Source organism: Ammospiza nelsoni, chromosome 8 (assembly GCF_027579445.1).
Source record: "Ammospiza nelsoni isolate bAmmNel1 chromosome 8, bAmmNel1.pri, whole genome shotgun sequence".
Classification (NCBI taxonomy): domain Eukaryota; kingdom Metazoa; phylum Chordata; class Aves; order Passeriformes; family Passerellidae; genus Ammospiza; species Ammospiza nelsoni.
The window spans coordinates 25450498-25477448 of record NC_080640.1 but is presented as its reverse complement, the minus strand read 5'-3'; the positions used below and the strand labels follow the sequence as shown (position 1 = coordinate 25477448).

The 26951-nt window shown below is 41.9% G+C and overlaps 1 protein-coding gene across 1 annotated transcript in view; it reads right to left on the bottom strand.

Annotated features, from left to right (window-relative positions):
* NRG3 (neuregulin 3) overlaps window positions 1–16238 on the bottom strand; it is a 335008-nt gene extending 318770 nt beyond the window's left edge. The window contains exon 1 of the mRNA XM_059477250.1: window positions 15536–16238. Coding sequence (XP_059333233.1) covers window positions 15536–16238 — 703 coding nt within the window. The remainder of the gene's footprint in view (window positions 1–15535) is intronic.
* Window positions 16239–26951: the final 10713 nt, after the last annotated feature.

Below are 26951 nucleotides of genomic sequence, written 5' to 3'. Positions count from 1 at the left end.
ACATATATCAGTATCACTATAAGAAAATACAAATTTCTAGGAATGATTTTCAAATATTTTATTCCCATGTGTAACAGAAAATACACTCTTGTTGTGTGAGATTATTTACAAATTAGTCACTTAAATGCAGTGACCATGGGAAAACTCTGTCAGACAGGAATTTGAACATTGCTAAAGGAGAAACAAGTTTTCAAACTCTTCCTGACAAAATCAGGAAAGACTCAGGAGAGAGTGGATAACTTGACAACTTTCTACCTGATTGATGCAAGCAAATACAGAAAATTCTACTCCACTGTGGCCACTTAAAAGATCACAGAACACAGTAAATGGGAAAATGTGATTGTATTCTTGTAGTCTATTATTTTGTTGTTTCTAGCAGCAACACCTGCTTCTTGGAACAGCAGGAAAAGGATATCAGGCAATCAGTTTTGACTCAGTTCTCACAGAAAAACAGAAGCTAATTCAAAAGATGAGAGTATGATGCAGCTCAGTTATGACAGAAAAGAGGGGATGACAAGAAAAATCACAGCCATTTCAAAAACAGGCAAAGCTTTTGAAAATATTTAGGAAGTTGGAAAAAAAAAAAAGGAAGGAAATTAAATGGAAGTGAAAAGTCTAAGAATGTAAAATATAAGCACTTCAAATAAGATTGTAATATAACAGGGAGGGAATGGAGGAGTTCTTCCTCTCTCTGAAAGCAAGAGAACACTACAGGGGAAGGCAGCAAGTTAGATGACAACACATCCTTTCTAAAATAAAATCTATCCTGAGCAAATGATTCAGAAAACCAAGAGAATTTTAAAAGCTATTAGGTAAAGGCAATAAATAAAGCGTTTAAGTGTATCAGTAACAGGAAGCCTAGGAAAGAATCAGATGTTCTACTAAAAGATCAGGCATCAATTATGGATACTGCAGATAAATTACTACAATGCATTGATCTTTACTGCAGAATATGATGGAGAAACATCTCCTACAAACTTTATATTTCCAGGAGGAACCACTTACAGAGAAAATGAAGTACTTATATAAAAGAAGCATCATGGAAAGATTCTAGAAGATTACTTTCTAAAGCTCATTGCAAATTCAAGAGCACTTGCCAAAAAATAAGATATAATCTGAAAAAAACCCCAAAGCCATAACAAATGAATAATCAGAAAGAGATGTGAAACTATGCCTCTGACTCTCACAAAGGTGAGCCAAAATATCCCAAATATTTCTCTCTCTAAAGAGTTTAGTAAGATTTTCTTATAGTAGAAAAGATCCATAAGAACTAAGCAAGTTATGAATACAATCAAGTTATTATCTGCTTAATAGAAAACAAATATCAAATTTGTATTTTGCAGTTGCCTATATCATTTCTTCCATCCTAATCAGCAAGTGGCAGAGAAATGAAAACTGAGGAGAGACATCTGGAACTTGTCAAGAAACAAACAGAACACAATGCCATCACTGGACTTCCACAGGAACTTCAAAAGACATTCTAAATTCAGGATTATTTTCTTATTACATGGAATTTTAAAAGACATGGCTGCCCTTCATAATAACTTTTTTTTTTTTTAAAAAACAGCATTTTGGATTAAATAATACTAAAAGGATATAAGAATGATGTGAGCACCCTTAAGGTGCACACAGCCTTTTGGGGAGAATTCCCTGTCCATTGAGACACATGAGAGCCTTTCAGCAAGGCTCCAGAGTGGAGGGACACAGCACACTCAGGCGATGAGGATGATGACAGTAAAATGTTCATTCAACACAGACTGCAGAGGCAGCACAAAACAACAGGCCCAACTGGCTAAGAAATCTTTTTGTTTGGGAAATTGAAAAGATGTGCTGAAATATCCCACCACGTTCGGAGTTCTTTCTCTAGTCCATATGAATTCTTTCTCTTTGGCAGTACCACCCATTCCAGGAGAATCCCTGGGAGAATCCCTCAGGCTCCTGGGCCAAAGAGCACCACAGGAAGCGTTCCCAGACTGTCTCACCTGATGGTGGGCACAGCCCATCATCCTGGGGCAATTTCCTCCTTAGCTCTTCAATAATTCACTTGCTGGCAGGAGCCTTATCATAATAAATTGGGCCTAAGAGAAAGCACACTAAATAGTCACAATACAAACAGTTCCAATGGCTTTTCCGATCTCCTGAGCTTCCAAATCTGTCTCTCTCACTTCCTCTCAGCACAAGACCTCTGCTCCTACCTCTACTGTCCTGCTTGCTGGGTATTTCTGGAAGAATCAGCCCAGAAAACTGAAAAGGGCATTCACCACTTCACTGCTTCAATAAAGCACAGTAGCACAGCAAACATTAAAAAAAATGAAATTACAAAAGACAGCTACTGCTAGGTTTATTATAGACATACCCTCTGAATAACACATCACTTGGGAATAGCTGCTACATGTCTCTCTTTAAAAGGTTCTAGAGAACCCACCAATGAAACTTCTACTTAGTTATAAAGGCTTATGCTTTGAGAAGCTAAGATTTGAAAAACAAATACAGCAGAATATTTTAGATTTCGCACCTATTGCAAGTTGAAGCACAACCCTACAGGTAATTTTTAAGATGTGCAGTTTGAAATCCTCCTTTGATCACAACCTGATTTCACGTAAAAGTTCCAAATATACCATGTGTTGTCTGTAAAAGTTCCAAATATACCATGTGTTGTCTGTTTTACAAAACTATCTAAAGTTGTAGAAATCACCCTTTCTGCGATCCCCTCCCCAGTGACCATCCACACAGTCCCACAATCAACTGCTCAGCTCTATGGGAAGTCAGGCATTTGCTAAAGTTGCCCATGATTTACAGAAAGAGTACCTGGAACTTTGGAGAGCTCTATTTATTTTTGGGGTTTTTTTTTGGTTTTTTTTTTTTTGCACAACAAGACTGACTTATGAGAGTCATGCAAAATATAAAACATAAAAACATTGACAAAACCCTTCTACACAAATTCAGTACAAGGGCCAGGCACAACTGCTCCAGACCGGCAGAGTTTCAGTGCGTCCCACCTCAGTTCGTTTGCAGGCTTCAGGAGGAGGAAACCTGTAGGAAACCCCAGGAGTGCCTGGGAGCAGACATCCCACCTTGTGGGGCACACACTGAATCCTCTGGTCATAGCCAGGACGCCAACCTCATTGTTAATATCACAGTTAATACTCTGTTGTTACACCTCCTTGTTTCCAATCCATTTCATTATCCTATTTGCAACTGAAATATTCCCAGCTCTCCCTTCCAAACACCAGATTGTGCCACTTAATGGCAATTAAATGCCCTCAAGGCATTAAAAAGGCTATTATCAAAACATGTTTTTCAAGCACCAGTGTAAATCATTTCATACAGGCTTTGAAATTCATAATGAGTGAGCCTTCAATGAGAACGTGCGTGTTGGGGTTGTACATCTAGGTGTTAAAACAACATTTATCATCAGTAATAACTCGTGAAATGAAACCTTTCTCTAAAATACTCAGTACGTGAACATTTTAAGATGTTAACCAGTTTCTGGCCCACCACTAGTAAGTTCCTCTGCTACAGACATAAGTTTTAAACCCCAAACCTCAGAGCAGGAAAAATAAACAAACAAAACACTTAGCAAGATTACATATTTACACTTGAAACCCAAGCATATCAGTTCAAGTTATGAAAAACATTTCAGCTAATTGAAGAAACAACAAACATCTCAAACTTTGTTGACACTGGTATCTCACCACTGGAAGGAGGTCAAAAGAGACACAGTAAAAAAATATTTGCCAATTTTTCTCCAGTTGAGTTGGTTGATTTATTACAATAACTCTCCCATAAAACTTGTCCATTCTCCATCTCAGATTCCCTCTAATAAATGCATTTTTATTGTTAGATTTTTTTTAAGAGATCAGCATAGTTACACTTCATAAAAGTCAGCTATGAGCAAATGGAGAACAACAGACTAGGCTAAGCAAGTCACTCCTTTGTAACTGTTTATTTTAAATGTTAGCTAGAGCCCACTTTTTCTCACTTATCTCATTGGGTTTGGATTTGGATTAGGATCCCACCTACTCAGAGAGCATTTTGACTCTATCTATAGAAGACTACACCATACTGAAAGTGTTTCTTCCTTTTGATGTGAGATATGGTAACAATAACACTTTGGTCCTAAAATATAACAAGACAGTAATATAAAACATAGTAGTTACTAAAATTCCCAGTGACAAGTGATTATAAAGTTAAGCTAAAAAGATTTAAATGGGGTTGTCACAATGGCAGGCTTTGGCCTAATGAGTGTCCCAAATTCAGACCTGATTCCACTCACTGCAGGACAAAAATAAAGAATTACTAACTCGACTAAGTGGCTTGCTAGGGTGTCTCACAGACAGCCCTGCCCTCCTGTAGATACAGCCCTGCCATCTGGGGACAGATCCTGGCTATATTTGGAAATACATTTTTAAATTACCCAAAAAAAATTAGATGCTTCTGTCCCTTCCTCTTTAGTACTTAAGTCCAACAGATTTCACTGTCAGAGAATTATTGGAAATTATCAGACACTCAAGCAAAAGAACAACCAAGGACATCAGATACTTTCTGAAATTTGAAGCAAGACATATTACTTTCTTCTTTTTTGGATATTCATTAATACACACCTTACTTCCCGTCTGTACCTCTTCACCATGTCTCTATTTCACAAATAAGAAAAGCTGAGCTTGAAGGAAAGGAAGGGACAACTCCTGGCCTCCTGAGTTTCAGCAACCAAGTCTCAGATCTTTTACTGTCACTGAGGTTTTAACAACTTTTTGGATGAGCAGCAGGCAAGCTAGATAAACCAGTGAGAAGAAGCCATCCCTGCTAAAGGCACTTTTTTCCTGGTGGAAGGGGGAAGTGAGGGTGATTTTGGCCGAGCTGCAGCAGCAGAGGGCAGAGCCCAGGGCAGGCAGGGCAGCGTGGCTCATCCACACCTGGCACTGCCCGCAGGGAAGGACCTGCACCCACACACCCAAGGGACTGCTGCTTCTGCACCCACTGGGGACAGCCACTGAGCTCTGGAAAGCAAGAAATCACTGCACACAGACATGCTGGGGGATCTCTGCTGTTAGCTTTGGGATTTGGGGTTTTTTAATCAGCTTCCTTGCTGTAACAACTGAAATTGCGTATCACATATACTTCATTTAATATCCTCCTGATTTCCTTTATTTATGTTTTGATCATCCCAACCTCTTTGTAGGCTGAGTTGAACTGAACTTAGAAGAAATTCATTATGTTTGGACTCTAAACTCCTCTCTCTCTATGAAAAGTTCTCATGTAAAACATTCAATCTAGTACCTGACTGTGGTGTACCCTGCTTCTCGCTGTGATTCTTACAGAACTGCTGACCTCCACCTCCCACTGAACATTCAGTTACACATGAGCTCCTCAGATTCCAATTCTGTTCCACAAAAATACAGGAAATTTGTTGTTAAGTAGTATTTGTTAGGAAAAAAGTCCAAGAGTCTATGCTTTCATATAGACTGCATTCACAAACAGGATTAAAAATGTGAAAAAAATATTAAGAGAGTGTTACAATTTTTAGGGGTGATTGAAAAATAATCTCTAATTAAATAATACAAATGTAATGTGTCTAATTAATTAGATATAATCTTACAGTATCTTCTTAAAAGCATTTTGAAAAAAAATAAGCTCCCTAATAAACTCACACTGCTTTTAAGCAGCCAAAATTCTCAGTGTGCAAATAAAACATCTCAGAAGCATCATTAATCTTTTGCTCACCTAACATACCTCATCCTCACTGTAGGACTCTACCTACCATCATCTCTTTAGAAAGGCATTTTATTGCTATGCCTGTTCAACATGCTTTATTTTCTATAGGTACATCACTGACCACTCAAGTGTTCAGTTAAAATCAAGGCTAAATGTATTTTAATCATTGTACAATTTAAATAAATACATCACTGACCACTCAAGTGTTCAGTTAAAATCAAGGCTAAATGTATTTTAATCATTGTAAAATTTAAATAAATATGTGTTCATGGTTCCAAATTACGAAGTGCAAACAAACCAGGAATGAGGAGCTCAGTAGCTCCTCAATCTGTGTGTGTTCAGTTCACATTTATAGATCCACCTTAGAGCAGCAAAGCTGTGGCTGGCTACAAACCCCCTGCATCTGCCAAGGTGACAGAGGACAGCTCTCCAAATGTATGCAAACACAAGGTGCAATCAAGCCTTGTAGCGCACCAAAATACTGGAACCCAGTAAGTGCAAGTGATCTTTTCAGCCACCTATAAAATAACAATTATGGTATCAAACACTTCTCCTCTTAAACATATCCCACACTAGCATTGCAGCTTCACATGTTCAGCTTAAACCCAGCCATCCAAGAACTAAAACCTGAGAGAATTTCCCATTGCAGGCAGATACTTCTAAAGCCAATTTCTAATATTAAGTTACCACTCATGCTTTCCATTTACATCCAAGTAGGGCTCTGTGAAGAACATGCTCCAGATATGGAAAGGCATCAGGAGCACTTCCTTCCCTCAGTGTGTTTGCAGGGCAGCTCATGGTGACAGGGACAAGGCAGAGGTTGTGCGTCCCCAGCTCAGGCAGCCTGGACACAGCTCAGCCTGTCACCTCTGCTGCCCACACACCCCCCTTCTTCTGTGAGGCAAGGTGACAGCAAATGTTCACCCTCCCAGTAAAAATGGACTCAGATATCCTGGGGATGCTGCATTTTCTGTGCCGGTTTTATGATGATGCACATCAAGGTCCTCACAGCTCAGAAGTATAATTTATAAATTGACAGTAAGCAAATACACTTCATACTTGTACTGTCTTTTATACTTAAAAGACAGTATAATTTATAAATTGTTCTGATTTCCAATCTGTATTTTTCTGACCAGCATTTTTTAAGGATGAAAACAAATTACAACCAACGTTATTACACTGAGATACAGCTTATAAATAAGCAGCTGATGCTGTGAAATGTGTGGTATGCTCTATTATAAGAAATAATAAAATAAAGATTGAAATCTAAAAGCAAAAGAAACACAATCTGCTTAAGGAAAAATTCAATGCTGTATCTATTTGTGCATTACTTTAAGCTTTCTAGTTATTACAAAAAAATCCCAAAAAAAAAAAAAAAAAAAAAAAAAAAAAAAAAAAAAAAACCTGCAAGGGGATTGAACTTTTAGCACTATGACCATTATGTATCTGGGCCAGAATTCAGGCTAAAGACTAATGTGGTTTAGCTACTTATGAAATAATTACAAAAGCACCTCTACCCTTCTAAATCAGGAGAACGGACACTCATCAGAATAATCTCCTCAGTAAAGTTCCTAAACCCACTGCCCACTGAACCCTGGAAGGAAAATCACCACACCACAGTTCAGTGCAGCTTACCTCTGGGTTTCCAACAAAACCCCTGCTTCTCTTTTGTGAATTCATTCACAGATTGAGCAAGAAAATTAATTTTCTCTCCATACAACATTACTCTTAAAAAAAAAAACCCCAAAAAAAAAAAACAACTAACAAAGCAAGCCCTTTGGAAGACAATTACTGGATTGTTTTTAGCAAGTATTATACAATCAATTCCTGGTCAAAGCTTCTGAGATAGCTCAGTACTACTTTAATGACAACCCACTCAGCACTTGTACTGTAATTCACCAGGGGAGAGAAAACAAAGATTCCCCACATTTTTTTTAAATATTCAATGGTATTACTCAGCCACTTAGCTACAGCTCTGAGGCACCCTGAGCACACTGCTGGAAATGCTATTTTCCTACGCACTGAACTGGGAGATAGAAGTAACCATCAGCCTTGCACAACACAGCACAGTTTTCTAGGTTAGCAACACTTTTCAGTGCAACATTCTTGGTTTTGTTGAAATCTTGATTACATTCAGAAGCAGCACAGCAAATTCAGGCTGAACATCTTCAACCTTCCTTGTCAACCACTTGTCACTGCAGTAAAAGCACACCACCAGCACCCTTCCAGGAGAATAACACACCCTATCTCCATGCCTGCCTTACAAGTTCTGCCATCAGTGAGAGTTCTCAGCTCTGGAAAAGAGGCTATTTGCTACTAATACTAATTTATTGGTTTGCTAGTGCACAGTGCTATAGCCCCTCTATCTGGTAACAGCCAGCAATCAAGGCTCAGTTCTTGCTGAACTAGAATCTTGAATTTTTACAGGAATGACACTGTGAAAGGAACAATGTAAAGTTTATTGCATATTTTGGTTTCAGAAAATAATAAATATTAAAATACATCTTGCCATCCCTAAAATTTTAGAAAGCATTTTCTATCTATAAGCTTCATGAAAAAGTCAGTTTTGGCATTGAAGCTAAGAACATAATACAGAGAAAAACAACAAAACCAGAGATTTTCTCAAGAATAATGAAAAACAAAAATCAGGAAAAGAAATAGTTTAAAAGTGATGTATAAAAAATGACACATGACCCACGTGTCTTGTCACAGTCTACAGCTAAGCAACTGCAGTGCTCCAGAACACAAAGATTTTACTACAGAACTCATTTCAGGCAAAGGGTAAACAGGATAATGATATATTTTTCAAGGCAGTGCTAAGAACACACACACACACACACAAAGAAAATGTTCTAATGGAAACTCGGTTCTAATAAGCATATTTAAATAACATTGGCAGTTTTTAAAAAGCTGATTTACATTTACTCACACAGGCATGTTTTGTAAGCACTCACACCGCAATCTAAGACAGACGAACACATTTAATCACACAGATGTTCACATAAATTGGCCCTGATTCTGCAGATCCACAGTTCCACAAAACACAAGATGCATCACTAGCACACCCTAAACTGGGCCTATAATGTTTGCAAAACTTGGCCATACAGCAATCTCCTCATAAAAAATGAAAGACTATAAACGACTTTGTTCAGCACAACATCTACACAAAATACTATCAGGATATTTATTCCTCAATGCTTTAATATAAGAGTTCCACCATGCCTCTGTGAAAGGTCTGAATTTTCATACAAGCTAAAATACTGGTTTCTATGAAGAGCACCTGCCACGTTGCACTGCTAATGTGCATCTTTCCTGTCAGAGGAAAATACAAGTGGCAGGTGTGGATGGGACATAACTGTAGAATTGCCAAGAGATTATTTCAAATTTTAAAACAAAAAAAGAAAAGCCATAAACCCAAAGACAAACAAACAAAAAGACATTAAAGTAACAAGAAGAGATTTTGTAGGTTTCTGGGTTGATTTTGCAGGGGCCAAAGCAGAATTCAGGTAATCCAAACCAAAGCTTCAGTTTATCTTTTTACCCAGTTATATTTTTATAGGACACTGAGCCTTTTCAATACTACCTGTGCTTTCCTCAAATGTTTAACTCCTGCAAAAATAAATAAAATCTCTCTGAGGAAAAAATGTAAATCAATTTGGACTTAAAAATTGGTTGCTCAACATGATAGGAAGAGAATTACCTTTGAAGCTGAATAGCTTATCTCCTACAGTCAGCAGTCAACATATCACAGCAAAAAAAAAATTTTAAAATAAAGGAATCGGGAATAATGTGTTTTAAAAAAGACCTGGAAGTCATGGGATCCTCCTATTGAAATGCTACAGGAGAAACACAGCTTTGGAAATCCAAAATACTGGTCTTAGAGGACAGAAAAGACAGAATACTGGAATAATTATTTTATATATTTATTTTAAACATTACTGGGGTAATATTAAGTACATTGAAAAACAGAAGCAACCATTTAAACAGTTCGCAATAATTACTTAGTTAATATATTCTTCTCTGCTAACTCCAAATTTTACCAAGAAGAGTTGATCCAATTAAGCACTTCTTCCATGAAAAGGACATGGAAATTTGTAAGTGCAGTTGCTATTTTAATTTTCCTCGTGGCTGCTTTATTCTGTTTCTTCCTCATGAAGGCATTCTACCAAGGGGCCCCAGAAACCTGTGTGACAAAAAGAAGAAGCCATTTCAAGAAGCACTTGCCCACTTGTGTGCATTTACTTTCTCTGTGCTACCTAGAGGCCACCTGAATGTTTATCCTCTGTCTTGTCCAGGTGTGAAATGCCCTCTCTCCAATGAAATGCACTTTACTGAGTGGAGTGAGATTAGACATGAAGGGGAAGGTTAAAGTAAGAAAGCATGTTTCTGAGCTGTCCACCTTGGAAATTCAGTTAGCCATGAGAAAACACAGTCCTAGTTTTGATCTGAAGCACAGCTGTCCCATTAAATGACACTTCCAACCCTCACCATACTGAAGGAACAGTCCCTAGGAGAAAGAAAACATCTCCATAACACAAAGTATTTCATTGTTTCTCCTGTGTTTTGTCTACTCTTGTAATGCAAAATAATAATAAAAAAGTACTTGTGCTTAATAGTAACAGATACTACAAACCCCTTCCATGCAGCAGAACTGAAAGAGACTTCCACATTTAAACTTCAGCTTGGCACTCAGTCTAACCAGCTCCAATGAAACCTCTGGGTTTCTCTTGTGAACTGCACTGACTGGACAAGCACCAGGACCAAAGCAGCCAAAGGCTGATCCTGGGGTTACTACAGGCTTTGAGATCCCGATCCTCCTCCAAAACTGGGCAAATGCACAAATCCATGCTTGTATTGAGCGTCTGCACACACACATGCACAGTACTGCAAACTTGCTCAAACACAGAGAAGCTCAAAAAGAAACCTACCAGGCTGAGAGACAAACAAGCCTCTGCTTTTAACGAATTTATTTATATATGCTTGTGACCAAGCCATCCCACATGATTTTACTAGGCACTTCTCCTTGTGCAGCTTGTTTACAAAACAATCACAGGAGAAATCAACAAAACCAAACACTGGGAGTTTCAGGTACTTCCTGAAAACCATATGGGCTACAAAACTGAAAGTCAAGGCCAAATCCACAGCAATCCATGTGTTTACTGGGCTTTGCCTTCAAAGCAGTGAGTCATTTATAAATGCACTGTGCAACACTAGACACAATTCTGTAGAGACAGGTCTTTTGCTTTAATTTTTAATTTCCATTTTCTGTGGGTTTAGATAAACCATGAACATTACTTTAGCATAATCCTTTGCAATGAATCAATACACTAATTTAATAATGGTATTCTGTTGTCAACATATAATATATCACATAATGTCCTTGTATAGATGCAAAAACAAAAAAGCCAAATAAAATTCAAGGCTTTGCTTTCACCAGTGATCACAGGTTAAATCAATGTAATGACAAACTCTACAGTCCCCAGAAGAATTTCCTTCAGGGTTAAAAATCAGCATGGAATAATTTCAGCCATATCCCTCCCACTCATCATGCCAGTTCTGTGCAAGCTCTTCTAGGTCATAGGATCCCAACAATTACTTTAATGAAGGGAAGAGAGAAGAAATATATCTGAATAGAATCAATGTACATATCTGAGTGGTCTTATTTAAATATTCCACTTCTTTATGAATTCAATGATAGCTGCTCTAGCCCCTAACTATAAAGAAGATTAAAAATCGAAAACAGAATTAAGTCCGATATCCTCTAACTTAATTGAAACAAATGAAGCACGTTATAGCTGAGAAATAAAATACATTACAATAACTTTTACTTCAATGATGTGGTTGCACATCTGTGTTTGTTATTTTTACCTTGATAATAGCCTTCCGATCAACATGTATCTAAAACAGGAAACACACATCTAATCATCTCTGTGATACTGACCAAAGGTATGTGAATAGAAAATAAGTAAGAATGAAGAAGAAACAAATGCTCTTAAAACTCCCAGTTGTTTGTCTTAGTATTCTTTTTCCAACTCAACAGCTTTTGAAGCATTTAGAATCGGTAGATAACTGGCACATTAATCTCAGTTAATGCCAAAGGCACGTGCTCTGCAGTCACGTGCACTCCCCTCGATTCAATGACAGCTCACACTCGTCATGCCAAGCGTTCACAATCCATGTCATTTGCTGGCAGAAAGCTCCAGAGCTCTGGGAAGAGTAGGTCTGGTTTTACTACGGTTTGGCACCTCCCACAACACCCTCCAGTTGGTGAAAACCCCGCAGTTCCATCTAAGTGTCATCCTTAATGCAAAAAAGATATTTGAGTCAGTGCAAAATAAAACAAACAGCTTTTACCAAAATGTCAGTGCTGGTAGCAGTGCATCTGCCAGATGCTTGTTACTTGAACCCATGCTGTGCATAACAATCAGAGATATGACGAGGATAAACGACTGGACCAGAAAATCTTTAGCAGGAAATCAAAGTATACTCAGACTATCAAAAAAAAAAAAAAGGGTTGCAATTGGACTTCACAAGATATATTGATTAAGTGTTCTGAAACGTCTCTTTTCTTGGCTACTATGCATTAGTTGAGCCCCACCTGCCTGACCTCAGTTCTCTGCATTAGTCTTTGGTCATATGAACACAAGAGAAACCACAGTGCTATTTCATAGCTGAATTCACACAGGAATTCTTTTAAGTACAGTATCTCAATTCGAGGATAATAACATTACTGAAGAACCCAGAATACCATGAAAAATGCATATTGGAAAAATCAGGGCATGACTCTTTTGAAATGAAACCAATGGCTTGATAAAAATAAAACCTCACTAGCATGTTCCAGGCTGTTGGTTGATTTTTCTTGATCCACAGGCTGGACTATCCTTCTAAATTAGTGATTGACTTTTACACTGAGCACTGGATGAAGAGGCTTAGGCTGAAAAGGCATGGTTCATACGTGATCATGGAAAACACACGCAGGCACAAGATACAGAGAGAGAGATTTGATGAGTAAGTGGCTTTTGCTTAGTCAGAACCTGAAGGATCTTCATCAAGAACTTTCAAAACAGCTAACAGATAGCTTGACTTTGAGTGAAACACAACCAAGAATTATTGTCATTATGCACACCCACAAAAAAAGAGAGATTTCACAACATCTCCTCAGATGAATACACACACAGAGAAAAGGCTTTACCAACACTTATTCAGGTGGGCAATCATCTGGCTTTCTGGAGAAATAACTCCTGTTTTGCCTCCTATTTTCCTAAGTCCTGCTTTGAGCCCATTTTAACATGTTTAGACAATTAAATAAACTACAACACAAACCAGTATAAATAAAGATATCTGCTTCTTTTCTTAAAAGCTGTGAAATGTTAAATAACCTATGACTCCCACCCATATATGTGCCTTGCCAAGCCAGAGGATGACACAAGGGCATGCACTATTTTGCAGGATGGGGCATGAGATTTATCATGTCAGATTTGTATTCACAAGGTACAACAGGATCCATGACTTTCATTTCAATAGCAGCTGGAACAACGGGCACAGAAGGAACACGCAGCTCATCCTGGGAAATTAGGATGAATTTGTTTAAAAAAAAAAAAAATCCCTTTCTTACTGAGAGCTGTTAGTGGCAGACACAGATACTTGCTTTGGGGTCACACCATGTCAGCAGTTCATAGCACAAAGACTGCATTTCTCCCTCCTCTCCCCTCAGTGCATACTGCAGCCTCAAAGAATTTCACATGTATCCGTAGAGATGCTCATATGTATCAGGAGAGTACAGCTGTAGGCTTTAAAAAATGTCCATATGCCCTAAAAATTCAAATCCTTTTTTATGTAATCTATTTAATCTTCCATTAATGATAATCTCTGCTATCAATGTGCCCAAACAGGGTCAATTTCTGCTGGATTTGCACTTCCAGCATTTCCATCCTATAACTGAGCTACATTTAGTGAAGGGAAACACCCTGCTGTAAAAGGTATTAGCAGCCTCCCTAAAACAAAAAATAGTTAGGAAGCTCTGCAACTGCCAGGAACATCTCAAGATTGTGGTTTTTATTCTTCCTTTGTGTGTCTTGCATAGAGGAGAGTCCTGCCAGCTGAACATTATTTATTCATCAGGACATTCCTGCCTTCTATACCTTGTAAGGAGACAGCCTAGAGGGGTGGAAATTGCTGTGGATTTCTCTTACATACCCAACGAGACAGAAAGGGAAGAAAGGAAGAGATTGCAAGGGAGCGTTTAGACCCCGACAGATCCCACCTGGCAAGCCCAGGCAGATACACACACACACACACACACACACACACACATCACAGCAGTCTGAAGAACCATGCAGCATTTCTGGCTTCATTTACTGCTTTGTTTTTTAACAAGTGCCCCTGTACAGCTCCCCATACCTGAGTGAAACAGGCTGCGTTGAGCTCCACAAAAGATTTTCCTTCTGGTAACTTCCAACTACCTTAGGTTCTACCTACAGAACGTGCAGGCTTGGACACACCTGTAAGGGCTGCTTCTCCCTCAATTACTGTGGCACACACCGGCAAAACGAGTCATTGCCTCGTTACCTCTTCTGATTTAGTGATAGCTTCATTCGTAATCATTGCCAGCCATCCGCCACCTGCACACCCACCCACCCACACATACACATCCAATTTGCTGTTCTTCTCCCAATTTTGTCAATTCACAAGATCAGCTTGCACTGCCTATCCTCTCTGCTCCAGTGCTTATCAACAAATAGATTTAACAGACAAAATAAAGTTCATATTGCATTCCAACAAAATCCTCCAGCAGAACACCCCTACATTAGCATACACAAGGGGAGCCCTGGGCTGTAAAAGGGGTTCAACCGAACTGATGTTCCCAGCAGCAGCAACTAAGAGTTAATGGAGGACACCCGGCTTTTCACTTCCTCTACTGCATCCAAGAAAGCACAGAATACTATTACACAGTACAATTGAGCATTTCACTAAATAGCATCGCACAGTTCTTTTGGCACGGATTGCATTTGTCCTAAGTAACCTTTATGAGAAGCTGAAAGTTGACGCACCCAGGCCAAATGAATTTTCAGCTTTAGCCCGAATCCTTCCGTTTGTGCTTGGGAGGGTGGGAAGAACCAGCCACCAAGCATCAATCGGAGAACTAGCCCCCTCCTCTGCTTAAAAAAAAAATAGTCGGGTACGGCACCACGGTGCTGTGGCTACACACGGGAGCCGGCAGAGCGCAGGGATGGCTCTGCACATCCTCGGGGAGCCCCGGGCTCCTTCCCGAAGGAGCTGGCCGCGGCTCCTTCAGGAGCGGGGACGGAGAGAGCATCCCTGCGGAACCCGCCCTGCTTTCAAGGGAGACGAGCGTGCGGGAAGCCGAACTCCGTCACCAGCAGAGAAGCACATGCACAGCGCAGCCCGCACCTGCTGAGGACCACTCTCTCCACACTGCCCTTTCGGGGGGGTCATCACTTGTCCCACTCGCTCAGACATCCCCCCAGCATCTCCCAAGTACCTTTCACAGACCAGCACAGAAGGGGAAAGGGGGTCTGCATCCTTCCCAAAACCACAACCGAAAAGCATTCTCCTCAAATGGCTGCTCCTGCCTCAACATCCATCACACAAGCAGGGAACTTGCCGGGGGTAAAAAGGGGGCGCAAGCAGGGAAAGGAGAGAGAAGCGCAAACTTCGGAGCTCTCCGGCTTCCCGCACGGCACGGGAGCGGCACGGCGGACAGCTCCGAGCGCCGCCTCGCCCCGGCCAGCGCCGGGTCCGGACGGGGCGAGGCGCGCAGCGAGCGGCCCGAGGGCGCGGGGCGGCCGGCGACACTTACGGGTTTTGGGGGTCGTGCTGGCCTCCGGCGTGGTGGTGGTCGACTCCTGGAAGGGAGACAGGGTCCAGGACGGCGCCGAGTCGTGGACGTAGATCTTGTAGGAGGAGGTAGCGTGTGCCGCAGTGGGCCAGGCGGGCAGCGGCGGGGTGCTGGGGGCGGCGGGCGGCGGCCGGGCGGCGCGGCCGGCGGTGCCGGTGCCGGGGGGGCCGCTGGCGGGCGGTGCCGTGTGCGGCGGCACGGGATGCCGGGGCGCGGTGGGCCGCGGGCCGCCCCGCGCAGGGCCGCGGGTGCCGGGGGGCCGCGGGGGAGCCCGGCTCATGGTGGTGAGGCGGGGGCTGACCCGGCTGGGCGGCCGCGGCGTGGCGGCGGCGGTGGTCTCCGCGCCGCGGGGGGGGGCGGTGGGCTTGGAGAGGAAGAAGGGGTCCTGCCCCACGCCCTTGGCGTCCATCAGCTCGGTGGGGACGTACTCCTTGACGGAGCCCACCACGATCCACTTGAGCAGCATGAGGCTGAGCCCCAGCCCGATGAAGCCGATGAAGAGGGGTACCACGCACAGCCACGTCTGCTGCCGGTTCCAGACGATGCAGTCGCTGCAGCGCAGCTCCCGCGGCGGCCCCCCGGCCCCATCCCCGCCCGGGCCCCCCGCCGCAGCCGCCGCCTCCGCCGCCCCGGGCGCCGCGGCACCCGCAGCCCCCTCGCTCATCCTAGGGGCCGTCCGCAGCGCCGCCGCGGCCCCGGGGCATCAGCGCGCCGCGGCTGCCGGCGGCATGCGGCGGAGAGCGGAGGGGAGCGCGGCGCGGTGCGGGCGGGCGGCGGGAGCGCCCCGCTCAGTCGCGCCGCCGGCACGGCATGCCCCGCGCCGCGCCGCCCCGCGCAGCCTCCCGCGGCCGCGGAGTCAGCGGGACGGCCGCGCCATCCGCCGGGCGCCCGACTCTGCTGGAGCTGCTCGCTGCAGCCTCGGCGCTCTTCTTCTTGTCCCTCCGCTAGAAGGTTTTTCTTCTCTTTTCCTTTTTTTTTTTTTTTTTTTTTTTTTTCCGGGTAATAAGTCGCAGGGATCAGCCTCCTCGGTTAATTTATTTTTTTATCCCAAGCGTGCGGCTCCGGCGACGCGCAGGTACATTCCTTCACATTCACGCACCTTCTCGCCTCTCCTCTCCCCTCGGGGCTCGGGGGATCCTTTCTTTCCGTCTTTCCTTCCTTCCTTCCCTCCCCCGCCCGCTCGGCTCCTGCCTATGCCCGGCCGCGGCGCAGCAGCATCCCTCGGCGGCTCCGCGGGGAGGCGGCGGCGCAGCGCACCCGCCACTCCGCGGCCCCGCGGCCAACCCGCGGCCGGCGCCGGGCCAGGGAGGCCGATCCGCGGGCGGGGCCCGGGGCAGGAGGCACGGCGAGGCACGGCTCCGCGCAGCTCCTCCGCGCCCGCGCTAAGTCCGGCCCGGCATCAAAACTCCGGCGAGGATTCCCGAAAAAAAATAAAAAAAAAAAAAAAGAAAAAAATATTGAATAATCCACACACGCGCAAAAAATAAAAATTAAGATGAAACCCTGGAGGGAAGCGGCAATGACCCAGTCGGCAAAAAAATATACGGATCCGGCAAGTAAATGGGCACGCAAAGGCAGCTCCTGCCAAGCTTGCAGCTTGGGCTCGATTGTGTATTCCTCTGGCAGCGCCGCGGAGGCAGGCGAGCGCGCACCGAGCAAGGCGCCTCCCACCAAAGCCTAATGGTGGTTTCTTAATGCGCACAAGATAAATAAATGATCCAGGCAAACCCCTCGGGAGGGGGTATGCTACGGCAAACGGAGCCTAGGAAAGAAAGGCAAGGAAGGGAAAGGGAAAGAAAAGCAAAAGAAGAGCTGCAGGGGCGGGGGTGCGGGGTGGGGGCGAAGCTGCCGAGCCCATCCCGGGGCAGGATCCGGCAGGCTGGGGCTGCAGGCAGCAGAGCCCAGCGGGGCGCGTGTGCCGCGGGGGTGGAGACACCGCCGCCAGCCAGCCGGGGCTCGGGACACGGGCATCCCACCTCGGTGCCACCCCACAGGTATCCACCGGCAGCGTTGTGTTACTCTTGTTTACAATGGGATTCTCTAAAGAAAAACAAACAAAACAACCCACCACACACCTGCAACAAAAGGACACTTCATGCAGCAGCTGGGGAGAAACTGACGGCACAGCACCATACCGAGATTGCCAGACAAGTTCTGGTATCTTAACTACTCTGGCTTATTTGGTCTACGCCAAAGCTGAATTCCCAAGTTCAATGTAGTGAACAATGGGTACTTTCACTTATTGGACTAACATTTCATCAGCTAGGGTGGTCACTGAAGGGTTAACAGCAATGACAATGCTGGCTTGATTCCCATTTTCAAAATTTTAGAGAATTTTATAGAATTATGCATTTACAGATGTTCTTAACCCTTTTTTCTGACCTGTTATCTTATTGGTGTCCTTTTCTGGTATTGATGCATAGGTATCATTTCCTTAGTCATGTATTTCTACAGGATAAGTGAGCGGAAAAGTTGGAAACAATCTGTGAACTGCATTTGTTCTGTGTATAAAGAGACAAATAGAGAAAATAAAATATTGCAACTGAAACATACCTGCTTGATATTTTTCCTCCAGAATGAATGTTAATACCATTTAAAGTATCAATATTACATTAACTAGATATCTAGATTATTGTCACTTGAAGAACTCCCTCTGGAGTTTGGCAGCTCCTCTAAAATAGTTCTCTGCTAACAGATCTGTGAACTGGTTTATCAGGTAAGAGTACTATTTAAACATTTCATAAAATCCCCCCACTTTGGCATTGGAAAACATTAATTTAGGGGTTTCTATTCCTTAAGCGAAGAGAAAAAAGGATTAGGAGAAAGCACTTAGAAAGAACCACAAATGGATGCCAAACAAGGCAAACAAATGAGAAAGATGGGGAAGTCTTGCAAATCCAGGGAATATTTTTCACCGATTTTATGGAAATATGGACCCAGATGCTTTCAGTCGTGAGTGCCTGTCCTACAAAGTTCTCACCTTCCTTGTAAGCTTGGAATACCTTTGTCCTGCTATGTGCTTTGTCTTGCCTTTACAAATGTCCTTCAGCTCCTGCCTCTTCCATAACCATATTGCAGTTCACTAAGCCCAGTATGAATCACTCTGTTTTCATCCTCAAATAATTTGTACGTGCTTCTTGGAAAAACAAAAATGTTTTACAACACTTCCATGACAGAGAGCTTTTATTTTTCTCATGACTACATCCTGAACTCTTTCAGAGTTTCCTGAGTCTCAACTGCACTTCTTCACCCACTAAGATTTTCAAGATATCAGCTCCTAAATTTTGCAGTGGTTCTAATGGAAGACATGAGGATGTGATACCATTAAGTGTAGCCATTTGTTTAATATTGGAAGACTTCCTGTATTATTAGTAAATATTTTTTCAGGCTTATTTTCTTACCATTTCCCATTCTTATTGAGGGTTGACAAACTATTCTTGAAATTGATTATGGAATGCTTTCAATGGACCTTACTTGAGTGAATTACTTAAAACCAGCCATTACCCTGACATGTTAATTAAGTTCCTACCAATGGCTATTAGCTTCTTGAAAAAAATTCTTTGGTCTAAAAATATGAAATGGATCTTGATGCAAGAAGCTTCCCTTAACCTCATAGTAAATGCAAATGTATTTCAAATAGGTTATCCTACAGTTAGAAAAAAAAGAGTCATTCATCTAGACAGACACCTTAATGAAGGCAATGTCTTCCTGTAATAACTTAGTCATGAGTTAAAATGTTATCATGTATACAAAAACACAGTCTATAAATGCTTTTAGGTTATTTCTCTGTCCTTAAAAATTAATATTCAAATCATAATCAGTTTCTCAAATCAGCCCACTCTTGTTAAACTGAATCTGTTCCATGCATTAATTCTAATTTACGTAGGTATTTGGTAGCTCTCACTTGCATTTCTTCCTACTCATTTTGTATCATAGCCCAACTCCTTTACTTTTTCTGGAAATATGTTTATCACGATCAGAAAACAATATGTAATTTGTTTTTCTTGACTTTTCTTCATAATATGCAAAGAAATCTGTAGTATCTCCTTGAGGACATCTGTGACTGGAGTGGATTAAAATTATTTATCTATGATGGAGTCAGAAGTGGTATTTTCTTAAGGACTGCTGTGACACGTGTAACAGGTACACCATTTATGCAAGTGTCCCTTTGTTTGTCACAGTAGGTATGGCCCAGCTTGGCTTCTCACATGCCTACAGCCATTATTTCAAATAATGAAATGTAATGGGTGAGTTAAGGGAGTTAGATTATTGTTTAACTGTTATCATGGAATCAGAGCTAGAAACCTCAGGATAACTGTCCTTGGAAGAGCCAACAAAAGAAATGGAAATTCAAATTTGGAAAATCTGAACCATGAAACGGAGCTGCATCCATTTCAGCATGTAAACAATATGCATGCATACACACACAGTTAAAAGCCTTTCTTTCCTCCCCAGCTTTACAAAACACTGAAGACATTCCCTGTTATCCCATGTAAGTATTGACTGAAGTTTTGAGCAACAAAACCTCCACAGTTACTTTGCTTTATGGTGTAATCAGCACCTGAGAGCATAACCAGTCTGGAATTTGTGAGTTGCTCCAGCAGCCACCTCACCTGCTGTGTCCTGGTACTTCAGCAGGTGGATGTGGTGAATAAAAGAGAATTTCCCAAAGGATGCCTGAACTGGGGCTGGTTATATAAATAGGTGTTACGCTGCTTCCCAAACTAGGCCATTTGAATATTCTTTACTTAATTCTTCCTCTTAGCTTTCCTCCAGCTCAGCTACATCATACAGATCTCTAGTGGTCAGCTCACAGGCAGGGAAAACCTTGCTTGCTTCTGTCTGAGGTCAGCATGTAGGTGTATTCCCCGTTCCAGGTGAAATGCACAGCCAGCATTCCATTCTCCAGCGCACAGAACTGAGTGCTCCTCCCGTGCTGATTGCCAGAACAGCCCTACACCGGACTGACCGAGCTTTACTCAGCCATCCTCAGGGTCCTGTTTGCAATGTGGTACCTAAAATATTGAGTTCTTAATGGGTGTAAGGAGTTCTCCCTTCACCCAGGTGCAGCAGGTGAGAAAAGCAGTGCAGAGCTGCACAGCACAGCAGCCACCTGAGATGTGAGCAGCCTGCTGGTTTGCGGTGTCAGTCCCAGACAGGTGTGAGGTGAGTGACACTTCATTTTGGGTTAAGGAAAGGCTGCTCTCCCTCACTGCAATATAAACTCTGAATAACAACTGCATCATTAAATTAATTGGATAAGAGAGACCTATCCTGTCACACGGTGCAAGTGTGTTGGTTCCTCCTCAACAGCATTCAGCCCTAGGTGACTCAAGTCATGTGTAGCCAAATTGCAAATGCCCAGGCTGCCACTATATATTTAGAATTACACTTGAATATTTAGAATTACACAATGAATACATAAAATTCAAATATTTATCTTGGCATGGTTTGTAATGATGAAATGAAATATTACATTATATTAACAAAAAATCCTACACCCCAAATCCTTCAAAACATGTTTCAGTCAGGAAATAATATTAAAACAAATACTTTCCTTGGAGGAATTCATTGCTGTGTAACTGAAATCCTAAATGCCTGACTCACTTTTCATCAAATCAAATTTTCAATATTCTCTACTTTTAACTGACCATAAATTCTAAGGATTTCAGTGGGATAAATTCTGTTTGGCAAGTACTTTTTAAATTCTGATTTTAGTCGTATTTTATCAGTCCCTTAAGAACACACTTAATAGTGATTTCAGACTGAGAAATATAGGGACTAGTCTTAACAATGCCCTTGTGACATACTGAAGCCACTGCAGCATAAGAGAAATGAATATATCACTCTTCAAGCCTTTGTAACCCCTGAGATTTTTATCAGGAACATCAATTTAGGATGCCTGGGAAAGAAATAATTGAAAGCAAACATGAAAATGCCATCAAAAGGGCTTGCTCCAAAGTGTGATGGAGTCAGCAGAAATCTCTCAGTATATTGCAGTCTATCTTGGACTGAGCCCTAAATCAAAATTCACATCTTTCCAAGATCTGTGACTAAAGGGTGAAAACAGCAAGTGGAAAAGCCTATGAAGCAGTCATTAATATAAAAGAAAGTTAAAATTATTTACTATTGTAACTTATTGCCAAATATTTCCTGAAAATCTACACTTTTTCCATCCCAGTAAGGACACCTGATCCCACTTATGAAAAAAAAGTGAATATATATAATATTTCAGACTTTGTGATCTTTTCTTTTTCACTTGAACATTCTTTGCTGTCCCATATAACTTCTACCCAGTGCAGAGAACACTGCTGCTCCATGTTATTTGCTGGATATTTTGGATGTGATTCCAATAACTTTAGGAGGTTCAACAGTTTTGCAGGAACCTCTTCAAAGCTGCCCTGAATGTCCAGAAAAGCAACAGGTAGAAAACAGGTAGAAAAAGCCAAGGGGAACAATCTCCTTATCCTTCACATAAAACAAAGGGAGTTCATTCTGTCAAACTTAATGGAAATAATTTTGTGGCATCCATCCTTACAGTTATATTTGAATGACCCTTTGAAGTAGAAAAAGCCCACAGGAACTCATAATTCTGATAGCTTAATCAGGAAGAAAAAGTGGATCTTTCATCTTTAAAGCTTTGAGACATCCATGAAATCAGTCAAATTTTCCAAGCACTTAACTCTTTGTAGATTTCAGCTATGAAGGAAAAACATGGAGGTTTTATTCCTTCCACAGAAGAGTCAGAATAAACTTTTTTCTCAGTGCCCTTGCTTAACTCTGAGGAACTTTTCTTTAACTAGCTACACCAGCATAAAGAGATATGGAAAATAAAACAGATGGGTTTATCACTGCTGTGCATTTCTGAATGCATTTTTGTATGACTTAGGTATGCATGTGTAAGTCCATGGGACCTGATAAGATGCCCCAAGAGCCTTGAAGAAATTGGCTGATGTGGTTGCCAAGCCACTCTCAAGGATATTGGAAAAATCACAGCAGCCAGGTAAAGTTCCTCACAGGAAAAATGGAAACATTGGACCCATTTTAAAATGGATGCCAAGGAGGACTCTGGGGACACTGCACTGCCAGCCTCATCTCTGTGTCTGAGAAAATTGTGGAACAAATCCTCCTAGAAGTGCCTCTAAGGCACATGGGCAGGGAAGTGATCCAGGACAGCTTCACCAAGAGCCCTGAAGATGAGCAATGGGCCATGTCTCCTGTGAGGAAGGGCTGAGGGACTGGTTCAGTCTGGAGAAGGGGCCAGGGAGACCTCACTGCAGCCTTTCAGCACTTCAAATATACAGAAGATGGGAAGAGACTTTTCAGCAGGGCCTGCTGTGATAGGACAAGGGGGAATGGTTTCAGACCAAGAGAGAGTAGCTTTAGACTGGACCTAAGGAGGAAATCTCTGACTCTGAGGATGGTGAGGGACTGGAACAGGTTGCCCAAAGAGGTATGGGATACATCTCTGGAACAGGTCAGGCTGGATAGGACTCTGGTCTAGTTTAAGATGTTCCTGCTCACTGCAGGGGAACTGAAACACACGACCTTTAAATGTCCTTTCCAACACAAACCACTCCATGATTCTGTGATTTTCCTTTAACTGCACATGGACAGACACCAGAGACAGGCAATGAGAAGTAAAACAATGCCCAGAGCAAGACGGCTGCTGAATAAATATTTCAAAGAGAACAACCAATGGAAAATTAATTCATAAATATCTATATTTAAAGCTGTGTTAAAAAAAAATTGAGAATGTACTCTGGAAATTTTAGGATTTTGAAACATAGAGTTATTGACAGGCCAACTTACAACTCCACCAGGTTGAAAAGGAGATTTTCTTAAAAAAGAACTAGGATTCAACCTTAAACTAATCAATTGCCAATGTGCAAGCCTGTCCTTCCACTTATGGACACTGTAGGTGTTAACTTTTATTTGTCCAATGGAAAACTAGAGATGCATTAGGTAACCTAAAATCCCAGGCAGTAATTTGAAATCATAGTACTCTGTTTCTTTGTGTGCACTATGACTAGACTGATGCAGAGCCTTTGTCATGGTAGTTATTTTCTACAGCTCAATAATCAGGGATTTAATATTTAATAAGCAATATCATGCCAGTAACAATATACCTTGCGAGATCTGATGTTTTAATAATGGTAAGCATGATAAACAAAGAGATATAAGGTTTATTGAAAGAGTTTGTTTTCTTTTGTGGTTTTTGTGTTGCCTTTTTTTCCACCAGACCAGCTGAGCTAGTTGGCTGAAGAAAACAAACTTTCAGCCACACAAGGCTTTATTTTAAATGATTTATTTCCAGACAAAAAATGACTTTTTTAATTTCATAACAGATCTAAAGGGAGAGCAGCAAAGCTTTTAGAAATGTGTTTGTATGTATGTATATCAATGTAGACATGTATTGGTGTGTAAATGTAGATCTATTTGAGAAGGAAATGTTAAGGCTGTGGAGTTAACAGAATCTGTGAATTTGTCCCTTGGCTGTGGAACAAAGCTCTGTGACTTTGTCCCATTTGGTACCAAAGCAGACACCAATCAGCTGCTAAGAGATTCCACAGCTCATTTCTGCATACAAATATGCATATGCAAATATTCCTGGGTCTAGAAGAAACATAATGCAGAACTATTTCATTGAATCATGTTTTAAGGTCAAATTAAGCATCCATGGTGCACCAGGAGATTCTGGCACTCAGAAATTGAAACACATCTCTCACAATCAGGATGTGTGGAGGAACCCTAAACAAGACAGCTCTAAAATGGGTTTTTTTAGAACAAAATCATGTAAGCTCCCAATCCCAAACTGGGACCAGAATTTTTGTATCTCTTTTCTGAGCAAAAGAAAGGATTTTATTTAAAACAGCCATCATCAAAGCTGTGACACTGCTCAGCTACTCATTTGTTCTACACAGCCATTCACATTGTCCTTCATCTCTTTTGAGAAATTGAACCTTTTTAAGGAGAAACCTCTCTGGTCAGTCAGTCTCTCTATAATCAGAGAATCAAGCTCAGCAGAATGGTAAATCTGGACTCAGAGATCAGAAATTAAGATTTCAAGCTTTATAGCTCCCTCATCATCCAAACCTGTGGTCAGGGAATTATGAGTGTCCCCAAGGTCTCTCATAAGCTGCTCTCTTCTGCTATTTCTTCACTTCCTGTATTTCTACCCTAGAATTTAGTACAGCACAACAACCTCCACAATGCAGCAAAATATTGTTCAAACAATAGTGCTTTAAATAGTTTTCATTGTTTATCTGGACATCTTATGTAGAGCATCTGTGTCAAAAGTGCTGCAGAGCATTTGTTTCCATTAAAATTACTGGTGAATTGTATGAATTCTGTGTAAACCTAACTTGCACAAATTGATGTGCCTGAAAGAAAGGTTTAACTTAATTTCTGTAATTGTAAAAGTCCAAGTGTAACCTCCCTGTAAAGGCAAGGAAAGATCAGCTTATAGATTTCATTACTTCTGCACTCTTGAGGATATGCCCTAGAATCAGATGTTCTGCACAGAGCCCTCAAACTCAGCCTCCACTCCTCAGCCTTGCTGTGCAAGCCAAGCTGCACTGACATCACAAGACATTTTCCCAAGCAGCTGGTGACAAACAGCTTTCTAATACAAAATTGCCCCTAAAAATAAATATGCTGCATCTATAGATTCTAAAGTATACATAGGCTTGTATATGAAGAACAGAAAATCTCTAACCTTTGCTCTGAGAAATAAATCAACTGCATCTCACAAACACAGGGATATCCTCGTTTTTGTAAATTTATCTTTCAGTCACTGTCTTCACTCACTGATTTTGCACAAGCTGCCCTTAAATACTGAGCTGTCTTTCTATTCTATATTGAGGAAGCTTTTAATAATTAAGAATCCCTTTGATTTAGGAGTGATATAATTTTAATTATTTCCCCACTATGGTCCAACCATTAATTCTTATGAGGTAACAAACCTCCTGGGTGTCTGGCCTCTGGCCCTTGCTTTATCTCCTGTTTGTTCATCCTAAAAGCTTCTTTTGACTGAGTGAGAAAAAATCAGGCAGGCAAATATACACATAGCTGTACACAGTCTGACTCTCTCCACAGCACTCTGCTTACACACTAGTGAGATAAAAATTACTTCTAAGATGAAAAGCACTTTTCATCTTGAGACCCCATTTCCTATCACATAGAACTTTCCAAAAATATGTTACTTTTGAGATATATGTGATTTCAACACTAGCAATGCCAGCTGAAGTGGGAACTTTGAAAGAAATGTTAAGCTCCATCAGTTTGATCATTAAAGTTATGCAAATGGAAAAACACATTCCTTCCTTTTAAATTTTGCTTCGTTTTAGTTGCAATCATAAGATCCAAGAAGTGAGGATGGTGTTTAAATGTCAGAAGCTTGACAGCATCTCAGCACCGTCCCAGCTGTGGTCAATAGTAGAGCTTGTCTGTATTTCAACAGGAACAGGATTTTGCTCGGAGTCTTCACAGAGCAGCTGAGAACTGACTCAAGTTTAAACATGAAGCTGCAGAGATTACTTGTCTGTAGGAGCAGGCAGCAGATTTCACTGCACACCACCAGCTCAGGAAGTTCTGAAGCAAAATGTACCAACCCAAACCAGTGGTGGTAAAGACAGGCTTGTACTGCACATCCCATGTTGTCCCTGTTAGTACACACTGCTGGTTCTCACTGCCCTGCAGCACAAATGCCAGTTGCTGGTTGACAGTCGATTAAATATGAGCCAGCAGTGTGCCCAGGTAGCCAAGAGGGCCAATGCCATCCTGGCCAGTATCAGAAATGGAGTGGCCAGCAGGAGCAGAGAGGTCATTCTTCCCCTGTACTCGGCACTGGTGAGGCCTCACTTGGAGTACTGTATCCAGTTCTGGGCCCCTCACTTTAGGAGGGACATCGAGTTACTTGAGCGTGTCCAGAGGAGGGCTACGAGACTAATAAGGGGCTTGGAGCACAAGCCATACGAAGAGCGACTGAGGGAGCTGGGGTTGTTCAGCCTGGAGAAAAGGAGACTCAGGGGCGACCTCATCGCTCTCTACAACTTCCTGAAGGGTGGCTGTGCTGAGCTGGGGGTCGGTCTCTTTCTCCGGGCGACAACAGATAGAACAAGAGGACACAGTCTCAAGCTGCGTCAAGCAAGATGTAAGTTAGAATTAAGAAGGAAATATTTCACAGAAAGAGTGGTCAGATACTGGAATCATTTACCCAGTGAGGTGGTGGAGTCATCATCCCTTGAAGAATTCAAAAAAAGACTGGATGTGGCACTTGCTGCCATGATCTAGTTGAACAGTTAGAACATCGGCTGGACTTGATGATCTTATAGGTCTCTTCCAGTCTTGAACTTCTGTGATTCTGTGTGATTCT